At 42.2% G+C, this 12,388-nt stretch overlaps 1 protein-coding gene across 12 annotated transcripts in view; it reads right to left on the reverse strand.

Moving 5' to 3' along the window:
* The window catches only part of LOC126339612 (inter-alpha-trypsin inhibitor heavy chain H4-like), a 173,455-nt gene that overhangs the window by 60,787 nt on the left and 100,280 nt on the right, over positions 1-12,388 (reverse strand). For 6 of the 12 annotated variants that reach the window (XM_050001645.1, XM_050001649.1, XM_050001656.1 and 3 more), the window contains exons 11-12: positions 11,663-11,756; positions 460-582 (exon numbers count right to left, since the gene is read on the reverse strand). In XM_050001645.1, the coding sequence (XP_049857602.1) occupies positions 460-582; positions 11,663-11,756 (217 nt within the window). The remainder of the gene's footprint in view (positions 1-459; positions 583-11,662; positions 11,757-12,388) is intronic. The other 6 variants (XM_050001657.1, XM_050001655.1, XM_050001648.1 and 3 more) reach the window with 1 other exon arrangement.

The following is a 12,388-nucleotide window of genomic DNA, read 5'->3' on the forward strand; positions in this document are numbered from 1 at the left end:
CAACTTCGTTGCCTATCCTTGTTAGAATAGGTAGCACAAGTCCGGCAATAGAAGTATTGACAATATCTTTGTTTGGACTTTATGGCTTGACATTCAACAGTCTTTTTAGGATATCAGGAAATACATGGCAGGTAGTAAGCAAAGCGCGCCAAGCAATTAAAACAAAGTTTATGTCACACTATGGCCAAATGCTTCAGATTTTTCTCGCAGCTGTCGACTCAGCTTGCCACTCTGGAGGGCCACGTGGGCTAGCCTGCAAGCGCGAGGCGCGAGCTAGATAGGCCTGAAATTGAATCCTACTCGACGCTAACCAACATAAACATCTGCGCATGAGGCGGAAGTCTACTACTGTACACTTACAGCTCTTGGGAAAGAAACACAACATCCTTTGGACAAGCAACAATACCAGTGTCCTGTTACATCTTCTAGAAGCAAGTAGTTCATTCGTATGGTACTCACATTGATGATGGAATGAGAATGTATGGTGCGACGCGAGTTGCGGCCAGCTCTGTGGTAACGACTGCTTTGCGTGAAGCCCAGGAGGCGGCGGTAGTCCTTGGAAGGAAACCGGAGGATACGCTGCTGCAACACAACAACACAACGCATGTTCCACTGCAACAAGTGCTGACACCTTGCGTCATAGGCAAGAGAGCTTTAGTACAGCGTGGCCAATAAGAACCAGGACTATTTCTGTTGGAGTTAAAGATAAGGAAGGTCTCAATGTCTAGTTTATGTTTCAGGAGCACCATAGGACTGCACCCGTGAGATTCTTAACCATAATTAGCGGCGTTAGTAAATGGTTTATTTAAAGTCTGAGTTATGGTGGGACTGTGTTACTTGGCTGTATTGAATTACAATATAAATTATTTAACGAGGATGAGAAAAAATAAGTTTTTGGTCTGGAATGATTGAATCAGCTCACGAAGCAAAATGGAAGATTCATCAAAGAGGTTGTCTAGAGTTTTCTTCATGGGGTCAGACATGCCTAAAGGTCATTATGTAATTATTTAACTGTCGGCTACAGTGCATGGGAATTTACTTTGCAATAAAAAATAAAAACTATAACTGTAAAAAAAAAACTAAAGCCGAATAAGAGAGCAGTACCAAAACTCAGACGTGGGACACCAGTAAGGATCGAATCCGAAAGAAAGGCTCACCATTCACGTGCACTATCATCTTGTGGTGTGCATACTGTAAGACGTTCAGTACACACACCATCAGATTATTTGACTTGTTGCTCTAATGAAGTAGGCGCATGTCAGCAATACATCTCGTGGTCTTATCGTGGCGTGTTTATCTTCTGCCATTAGGTCAGACGATAGAAATGCCACTTGTACACTTAGAGTAGCAGATTGACGGTGACCAAAATTGACAATCTGAAGTTCCTTTGGTATTGGTACGTTAATCTTATTCTCACATATATCTCTTTTACTTGACAAAAGTGTCTATACATTTATCTTCATGGCTATTTACAAGAATATGGTAATCTTATTAGACGCAGAATGAAACTTGACTATAGACTGGTACAGACAAATGCAGACTGGTACAGACTGGTGTGGACAACTGCAGATGGACAGATCGGAGGTCTGTACACTCGTTATAATACCTCGCGCGTTAATGTCTCACTGCACGAGTGTGATCCACGAGGAGAAAAGGTTCTACACTAGCAGCAATCTCATTGGCTGCGTTACATATTAACACGCGGATCGGCGGAAGCAGAATTTGGCCCATCTCTATGGCAGCGCCATCTTGTAGTGCGGAGACGGACGAGCGCTGCGCCTGCGCTGTTGTGCTTAGCGGGGCGCGTTCTAATGGGAAAGTTGTGTACGCGCTGACAATGCGGAACTATGTACACAACAGGTCTACGCTATGAGAGCAACTTATAGGTTTATTTTACGCATAGGCCCCCTTGTCAGTAAAGAAGAACGAATATCACATGTGAAATACTCTGTGTCAGTTATCAAATTGTGCAAGAATTATGTAATGTTCACACAAGTAAGCTTTTTGCAAATTAAATGTTTGATGTTCAAAAGCGTTCAGAAACGGTTTGTATACTGTGAATTTCTTCGCTTCGTAACCTAGACATGAGCTGGGATATTCGTAAGTCCACCGTATGCTCTCATTATCTGGAATAATGACTGTTATATGAATTTAACTGATCTAATTTCAGTAAGAACTAAATCAATAAGCCTTTCCTGTTAAGTAAAATAACAGATAATGACGTTTAACCGTTCAATCTAAGTTCAGATCGGTAGTTTCATGACGGAACGATCTAGTGTTTCAGTGAGATATCGTTAATTGTTACATTGTTTTAATTGCCCACGCATTGTCCGATAGTCTTGTGCTTTGAAGTAATTTTCCTCTTGTGCGTCGTAACATTAATTAACTTACATGGTCAAGTAACATCTTATGTGCCGCCAACCACCATTGCACTTTTGGATTTACAAAATATGAAACTACGTATACTAAAAAAGATTAGTTTTACAGGAAAAGTATTCAAAACTAAATGCTTTCATCATCCTGTACCGAATAACAGACAGTTCCATAATGCATGAAGTGCTTCGTTTCGAGAAATAATTTGTATTTCCTAAGACATAATGCAAAGGTAAGCAGGGCGCGATAGGTATGCTTCAAACTGAACACTAACTGTATCTGGCGCACCACTTGAATATGCGGGCGCGGCAGCCTGATTGCATAAATCCAACGTTAATTCACTCGGGAACGGCGCAACGTATCGAATTTTTTTCTAAAGAGTTATTTCCAAGTGCAACCTACCTGGCAACATCCTTACAAGTTTTGAGGATTGTTTCTGAGATCCTGCACAGGGAAATCTTTCTACCTTATAACTTTGACATGTCATATGGTGTAATGAAGGCTTAGCACAGAGCACTGGAGAACCACAGCAGTAATAGGGAGTTGGAGTTACGAGGACACTTTTGATATCGAATTGATATGCAAATTATTTAAGTTGATCAATTAATCACCCCCACTCCCGACCATCCCCGCCCCCCACCCCCCAGCCCCCGACCATGCCCACCCCCCTGGATGACATCACAGGTTTTTCTCAGCTTGCACGTCGGCCCGAGCCTCTCTCCCTCCACCTCCCCTCCCTTACCCCACCCCCTACGATATTGGTGGAAATTTTGAATTTTTGTGGTAATTTCGAATTTTGGTGGTAATTTCGAATTTTGGCGGAAATTTCATTGTCACAGGGCTGTGTTAAAAACCCACCTCATCCTCCAGCTGGGAATTGACGGGAAATTAAAATTGGTGGTGACCTTCCCGTTACTCGAACCCTGGTCCCCTGGGTGGAAAGCCCAAGTGCATCCCCTAACACTATTAAACCATCAGAGGCGCTTGGAACTGGTGGGAAATGTAAATTGGTAGTGCCCTTTCTGGGACCTGAACCCTGGTCATTCTGGGCGGAAAGCCCAAGCGCACCGCCCCTAAGACAATTAAACCACCACAGGCGAGAGAGGAAGGTTAGATTATTGTAATTTATTTAGTGTGGTCGGGAAACTGACCAAAAGATTGACCCTAACTACACAATTCATCACAAAGAATGGTCCTAATTACACAACCATATGCATAGCGCTACACAAGGACGGCATAAAAGCGAAATACATATAAAAAATTGGCGACACCGTACAACAATACCACACGAAAATAGAGACAGACACACTCAAACCCTATCCTTAACCCACAACCTGGCAGGAAAAAGGCAGGGGGGGGGGGGGGGTAAGGTACTCTCATTATCCTTTTTAGTGGTAAATACGTTCAACTGACGAGGCGCTGGTTTTCGACAGAGAGGACTTTAAAAAGTATATTACCTGTAAGCATACAGTATCTAGCGGTGCTTGACGTCAGAGTCCGCTGCAGATGCCTGATCAAAACCCCACCTGCGGCCCAGGTAATCGAAGCCAATAACCGCTATCACAACCGATGAAAAAAAATCGCGACACAGTTCAAATTACAATTCGAAATTGTCATGAAAAAACCAGCACTCGTAATCAACTGGTCATAATGCAGCATATGTACTGGGGAAAACCGCCGTCCTAAAAGACTGCAAAGGGGCTGGTAGTTGAACTTACAGTCTCTTCTACGTACAATCACAAACTGCCAGAAACCGTGGCCCTCTCCCTTCCTTCCCTCCCTCCCTCTCTCCCCCACCCTGCCTTCCTCCATCCATCGATTTATATGGAGAACACATTCTCCATCAAATGACTGGCTGCTCCACCCACACCTTGCGGCAAGGGCAGGCCGCTGTTCACCCTCTGCTGTTTTTCTGCCGAGCTCCCTATGTCCGCAGTCCTCACCTGGCCCTTTGCGTTCCGTCCCGATATGAAGCATGCCTTTACGCAACGCTCCTAGGCAACACAAAAGGGAAATTTTGTAGCACAACCCCCCCCCCCCCTCCCCTAACAGGAGAACTCTCCAGAAGGCTATTTCAGAAGTCAGCTGCTTGTGACACAGGAAGACCCTGCTACCTAAAGCTAGCACTGCCTAACGCCGGCATCCCTCAGAACAGTGATAAATACCTGCTATCCTAACCGAGGGAGATCCACGGCCTGTTAGGGAACTTGCCCGTAACAGCCTACCGTTCTGCGCTTGACTATTTAACATCAAAGCAAGTATTAAAGAAGAAACACACAATGGCGACCATAATAAAAGTACTCTTTCCACGAAAATAGGCAAAGTCCTTTTTCTTTTGGTTTTATGAGTAAAATCGATACAGTTTTTACGTTCGGCTCCAGATTACAATTCGCGTCTCAATAATTTTGCGACATCCAGAGAAGTGTACCGCCACCAATTGCAGATGATCAGCAGAGACATATCCGCCATGTGTAAAATCAGGAAAAAAATTCTACTATTTTGTTGCGAAATATATCAACCACTACAGAATATCCTCGTTATCTCTAAACCGTCATTGCACTAAAGAAAAAGCGAGAATTTAAACTCGAAAGAAGAAAATCTATATTAAGCTAATTCTATCATCATGTTGAACAAATTACACGACCTGAGAGCGCGTCTTGCATTGAGTGTCTGTAAATAAACAGTCGTACACGCGTGTGTTACAACCATTTCGCCGGCCGGAGTGGCCGAGCGGTTCTAGGCGCTACAGTCCGCAATTGAGCGACCGCTACGGTCGCAGGTTCGAATCCTGACTCGGGCCTGGATGTGTGTGATGTCCTTAGGTTAGTTAGGTTTAATTAGTTCTAAGTTCTAGGCGACTGATGACCTCAGAAGTTAAGTCGCATAGTGTTCAGAGCCATTTGAACCATTTACAACCATTTCAGACACTCTTTCACGCCATTGGCACACATGTTGGAAAAAACACATTCATTTTACATTTGACGACAACAAGCTATAATTCAAGAGAACGTAGCTGTTTGTACACTATGACCAGTCCCCTTTTACTAATGCGATGCAATATCATACTAGCATTTACGAAACAAATCGTGAGATTCTGTTTCGCCCTGTGTAGGTGGGAGTATGAAATTTCGTTGAAAGATATTAGTGCAATGGGAAAGAAAGAAACACCAATCAAGAATCTTGCCCTAGCCATCTCTTCCAACGCCAGCCGAGGTGGCCGAGCAGTTCTAATCGCTTCAGCCTGGAACCGAGCGACCGCTACGGTCGCAGGTTCGAATCCTGCCGTGGATGTGTGTGATTTCCTTAGGTTAGTTAGGTTTAAGTAGTTCTAAGTTCTAGGGGACTGATGACCTCCGATGTTAAGTCCCATAGTGCTCAGAGCCATTTGAACCATCTCTTCCACACGTCAGGTGGCAAGTCATCGATATTGATTTGATAGGCTAAGTAATTAAACTGATCATGAGAGTCAGTTTGTATTGCGACTATCTTTTTTTTTTCAGTAGTCGGACCACACTCACCAGGCAGGCCAAACGGGAATCCGTGAATGAAAGACGATGTTCTTTTCGAGGAACACTATTGAAAAATGGTATCTGAAGCTGACCGTAGAGGGATTCTACAGCCCACAACATACATTCTGCGCAAAGAGCGCGCTATTAATAACGTGATCATAATGTCGATGTTATCATCACACTGCATAAAAAAGTGGTCTTGAGTCTACAGACACACACGGACCGCTGATAGTATTAACGCTTTCTGGTAGAGATGCTGTCCTCAATTTGGAATTAAATGTATCAATTTAACCACATATTTGCGTTGGATCCTGTAGAAACGTCTTTTAATGTTTACAGACACTGGTGAATCACATTTGCGCCACTCTCGTATCTCGAAACGAGTCACCTTTTTTCGATGCTAGTTGCTAAGGATCCCAGACACCAAGAACCCCAGCGCTGTTTTTTAGACAGTCCTTCTGCATTTGTAGCTGCTCCTAAGTCCGTGCCCCGCCCTCCCTGCAGCTTCGTCCGTGTGATTGTCACAATTTAAGTCGGATCTTAACGGAAGTCAGCCAGCACTGTATCTAAGACCTGCACCCTGTGGGGAAACAGGATGAGCTGAGTTAATGCGACATGAGAGCGTTTTGACCACTTGGTGGAAATGGAAACATGTCATAGCTCTGACAACCGTGTACAGCGTGTAAGGCCAGAGCCAAACGAAGATTTCCCCTGCAACACGAATTATAGAGGAGACAATACGAGCAGTTACAGTGGTGTTTCTTCTTGGGAAATTTAGGAAGACTTCACATCATACATGACATGGAAGAAGGACAAAGTTTTTTTTTACAGCATTGCAACACATCGCCAAACTACATACAGGTACCGCAATAAAAAAAATATGGTTCAAATGGTTCGAAGCACTATGTGACTTAACACCTGAGGTCATCAGTCCCCTATACTTACAACTACTTAAATGTAACTAACCTAAGGACATCACACACATCCATGCCTTAGGCAGGATTCGAACCTGTGACTGTAACAGCAGCGCAGTTCCGGACTGAAGAGCCTAGGACCGCTTGGTCACAGCGGCCGGCTACTGCAATCCGAAGGACATCTATGTCTCTCAGGGTGCATTCATGTCCGTCACCAAAACATATAAGGCGATCATATTAAATATACACGCATTGGTTCACTGGGGCAGGTGGTTCATTATCGTACTCGCTACCACAAACCATAGTAAAGTTTCACCTGTACTGCAGGGTGACCAATCCAACAGACTATCAATCACACGACAGGTATCCTCTATTGTTCCTTCATAGGCAATTTAATACATTGTTTTTTCGTTTGTAACACACCCAATCAGTGTACACTGCCGTACACTTTGTTTTATCTACCATGACTTAGAGATCCGTGTCAGCTGCTGCTAAACCGACATTAACATGTTTCGATCATCTGGCTCTCACAGAAAGCTGAAAATCGCATGGCATATACTACACAGCTACCACAAGACAGGCTGGTGGAAATAAAACACAGAGGCCATATTTCTCATTGACAAAAATGTGGAAGAATTCGCAACATGTGGAGACCGGAAGAGTTTGTGATATTGCAAAGCCCTTCCAACAGGTACTGGAATGTACACTTATTCTCCTGTACTCTTAAACTCATCTTCCTCATCGATAGGCTTGCGAGTGTCTCGGTTTTCCATTTCGAAAGCATTGCTCCTTCATTTTGCAGTCATGTACATGGTTGCTGTTCCAGAGTCGATCATCGCTGGAAGGTGCTCTTCACGACATGCATGGGGAAGTACAATGAAAAAGAGGTACCGGCGCTTTATTGGTGAAAAAAATTAAAAACATATAGATGGCATCAAAGCATATGGAAATTGAACCATACTTTAGCAAGGAGGAACACTACCAAACAACTGATTGGAGGTGATGACCTTTACATTTAATCCCATGCTTCACAGCGACAAGTAGCAGTTATCTGGTGTTCCGCCAAGGCTCTCTCCATCTTAGCCGAGAGGTGTCAGTCAACCATTATGCAGTAATCACCAGCTTACCCAGTGGACGGTCGGAGTTGAAAGATACCATTGATATGGAAAGATGTACTGTAAATACACACTGCAATAGGTAGCGAGATCAATTGTACCCAGAAGTCGGAGAGAGCTAATTTCCTTGACATTCACGCATCTCGAGAAATCTTGTGCTCTTGGGTGGGTGCCGTCCAGTAGTTACAGCCTCGGTTCACACTGTTCCTACACAAAATGTAGAATGTAGCGGTCTACTTCTGATCAAGAGCAGATTAAATCGATGCCAGTACTGCAGGGAGCGTTGGTCAAAGGCAATATGAGAAGATCTTTCAGTCTCTAACTTTATCCTAAGAATACTAGAATGCCCTGTGACTCTCATCCACATAGAGAAAGATCGTAAATTATGCACTACGATCGAAGTACTAGAGATATTCAGGTCAATCTCTGGTATACTTTGGTGTATATGTTCGAGAATTAACGAAGAATGAACGTACCACACAGTTGGCTATTTAAATTCGCTATGGAACTTGCTAAGTCGTGGAGAGACTGTTTAGTGATGATACAGAAATTGGTACGCATCCTGCCGCATCACTGGTCGTTATTAAAATTATGACAAAATTGCTAAACTTGATCGCACTATCATTAATGTTGCTTATTATTACAGTATATCGATGGTGCCTTTTCCATCCTAGCAGTCCACTGGTAAGCTGTTGATTACCACATAATGATTGACTGACGTCACTTGTTTGAGATGGAGAAAGGGTGGAGGGGGCAACACCTTCCATGAATGGCTGACAACAAAACAGTGATCATGTGCATGGCGAAAATATGAGGAATCAATCAAATGGAACACAGCGACATCAGCTTTCCCTCCACTGTCAATAATGACTTGAAATATAGAGGTCATCAATCACTTTCGGTTAGCAGTTTGGTAACGCTCCACAATCCCTCAAAACTCTTCCACGTCCCTGTTCTTGTGAGTGTCTCTCATTTGAGTTACCCATTGTGTGGGTGTGTTGTGAGATTTACACCGTGCGATGTCTAGTTTTCTGGGGGACAAAAACGTGTTAATGTCAGCTTAGAATCTGACATCGTAGTCGTGGCAGAAAAAAAAACTGTAATTCAGTGTACAAAGGGTGTTACAGCAGAAATAGTGGTGTAGCAAACAAAGAAACAGGGACCCTCTCCTGCGACTGGCAATGCAAGTTTAAACCGGTCTGTGCAAGTGGCTTCGATCAATGGTCACCTGCTCCGACGGATAAATACCTGTGTATTTAATAGGATCGCAACGTATGCTCGATGCTAACATGTAGATGGTATTCGTTTTCGATATATATCGTAAGTGTCAGATGTGGTAAAAATGTATTGGATAAAGTTAGCGGAGTTTTTATAGTTCGTAATTTTTCTCTGTTGGATGCTACAGAATAACGAATGTTTGGGTGATATCCGTGAATGGACCGTGAGACACAAATATGTAGTTAAATTAATAGACTTGATTCCAAATTGCGGACAGCATTTCCACTAGAAAGCGTTAACACTATCAGTGACCCATGTGTTCCTGCAGACTCAAGACCGCTTTTTATGCAGGGTGATGGTATCATAAGCGTTATGATCGCGTTTTTAATGGAGCGCTCCTTACGCAAAATGTATGTTGTGAGCTGTAGAATCACTCTGTGGTCAGCTTCAGATATCATATCACAATAATGTACCTAGAAAAGAACATCACCTTTCCTCTATGAATTCCCATTTGGCCTACTTTGCGAGTGGGATCCAACTACTTGAAAAAAACTTACTCGCCATGCAAACTGAATCTCATGACCAATATAATTGCTTAAGCTATCACACTGATATCAACGACTTGGGTGGAAGAGATAGATATTGCACCATGGAATGGTTCATGACAGGTGTTTCTTTTTTTCCATTGCAGCTATATCTTTTAACGATATTTCAAACTCCCAACTATACAGGGTGAAACGGGCCCTCACTATTAGTTTCGTGAATTCTAGTATGATATAGCATCCCATTGGTAAAAAGGGACCTGTGATAGTGTATAAAACAGCAACGTTCTCTTGAATTATAAAGTGTTGTCGTCAAACGTAAAATGAATGTTTTTTTTCCGACAAGTGTGCCAATGTCATGAAAGATTGTCTGAAATGATTGTAACACACACATGTATGACAGTGTATTTGCAGACACTGAACGCGAGATACGCTTTCAGGTAGTGTAATTTGTTCAACAAGCTGACAGAATTAGCTTAATATAGATTTTATTCTTTCGAGTTTAAATTCTCGCTTTTTCTTTACTCCGATGGTGGTTTCGAGATAACGAGGACATTCTGCGGTCACTGGTAATTTTCGCTACAAAATAGTCGAAGCTTTTTTTTCCTGGTGTTACGCTGATCATCTGTAATTGCTGGCGGTACACTTCGCGGGATGTCACAAAATAATGAGATGCTAAATGCAGTATTTGCTTATTATAGGAGTCGCGTTGATGTTAAATAGTCCAGTACATAACAGAGGGCTGCTGCGGGCGAGTTCCCTAACAGGCCGCAGCTCTCCCTGGATTGGGATAGCAGTCTTTATGACTCATTCATCACGAGTGCTGTCCAACACCAGCATCTCGTCAGTTGAACTTATTTACCACCAAAAAGAAGAAACATAGCACCTTATACACATGCCTTTTTCTTGCCGGACTTCTCTATCCCTAGGTTTTGAAATCCATTTCGTCGTATTATCGAGTCCCTGTTTTCGCAAATTATGCGATTGCTACGATGGTATCACGAAACGGTTTCCTAGCATTCCGGGGTGGTGAGGGGGAGGGGGAAATGTCGCGAAAACATCGAATTTGGAGCTACTGAATGCATCAATTAGCAATTTATCGCACTTCCAAATGTTTTTAGGAACAAAATTCTTCCGTTTTCACTTTCTCGTTCCAAATGTTTAATATTCGTTTATTTTTAGAGAAACTAAAATGTTAATCACATATACTCATTCTGCACGCCATAGCTAAACGTAACTACTTTAAATTAGCACAATAGTTTGGATACCTGTCTAACCCGAATAAAATTTTGCAGGGGAAATTTGCTCGATGTGTGTATACGTTCAATAGGTTTACTAACTGTCCACTCGCACACTACCGAATTTATCTCTCATTGGCTCATAAATCTGTGACCATACAGTCACAGAAATTAGCCTGACGACATCAGTTCTTTATTAACCTGCTTCTCGCTATTTTTCAACTCATAAATGGTATGATTATTGTAACTAGGTTTCAATGGTACTTACTATACGTAACATTTCCACTTTCGATGTAGCACGATCTGCATTCGTAGTAGCAACAACTATTCACCATTACTGTAACTAATAAATAAATGTATAAACAGCTTTATAATCGCGTCACGTGACAATTCCGATATGATGCTGGCGGCGTGAGCAGGTAGGACGTTGTAGTCACTCCATAAACATTCCTATTATGTGATTAACTCTCTTTGCATTACAGAATAACTGTATCTATATTGATTCACGAAGTTTTTAGTGAAACAGACTGTGGACAATTCGAGAGTTTAACTTACATGTGTCTTAGAACAATGCTAGGTAATTCCCAACTTTTAACAGAAGTGCATCAACTATGGGATAAAGGAAAGGCCTTGTGATGATGATAATTGGCTGAAGGAATAACAAAGATTTACATTATTTATATGTTATTCGAAAAAGTCAGATCGGCTTTATGTCAAAACTTCTGTAAACAGAGATCAATGCAAGATTATTACCTTCTCCTGGCGCGTTGGGCTCATCGAGATTGACTGCAGACGTAGCATTCGGCTTCACCACCACCAGTGACGTCACAGACGTCACAAAAGAGTACTGTAAGGAAGAAAGTAAGAATTAAGAGTCTTACTAACATAATACGAGTGCTTCGTGGAAGAATGATTAACCGGATACGCTGTAAAGAGGATGTATTATTATAATTATTATTGCTTGCTTAGTCATCCGTACGACACCGAATATTGAGGCCCATATTTGTGGGTAACAATCAGAGAGTAGAAGTATACAGGTAAAGGAATTCTTTCTTATCCATCTACATTATATCTGTTTAACAAAGAAATTCGCCAACGCGGACATCAGCAATACAAAAACTTTAATCGGAAAGTTGTTTTCCCTTTCCTCTTACAGAACGTTAGATGCACAACATTTTTAACCATACACGGAAAATATTTAGCTTCTGCTTGAACTTTATCAGCAACTTTCGCTTATCCACTCACCAATATTACAACATAAAAAGGATTAGATGAAGGTGCGTTATTCTTAACATCACACTTTTTTCAATGCTTGTCCAGTCTGTTACAGTATCAATGGACATTGTCGAACTGGTTTACTGCATGTTACAAATTTGTTTGCAATTTGCACGGCTGTTTGGAGAATTTTTTTGTTTTTAATACTTGACCAGCCACTGCCCCGCATCCATAATGGATCAGCAGAGACATTATCTTATTTTT

This window comes from Schistocerca gregaria, chromosome 1 (assembly GCF_023897955.1).
Source record: "Schistocerca gregaria isolate iqSchGreg1 chromosome 1, iqSchGreg1.2, whole genome shotgun sequence".
Classification (NCBI taxonomy): Eukaryota; Metazoa; Arthropoda; class Insecta; order Orthoptera; family Acrididae; genus Schistocerca; species Schistocerca gregaria.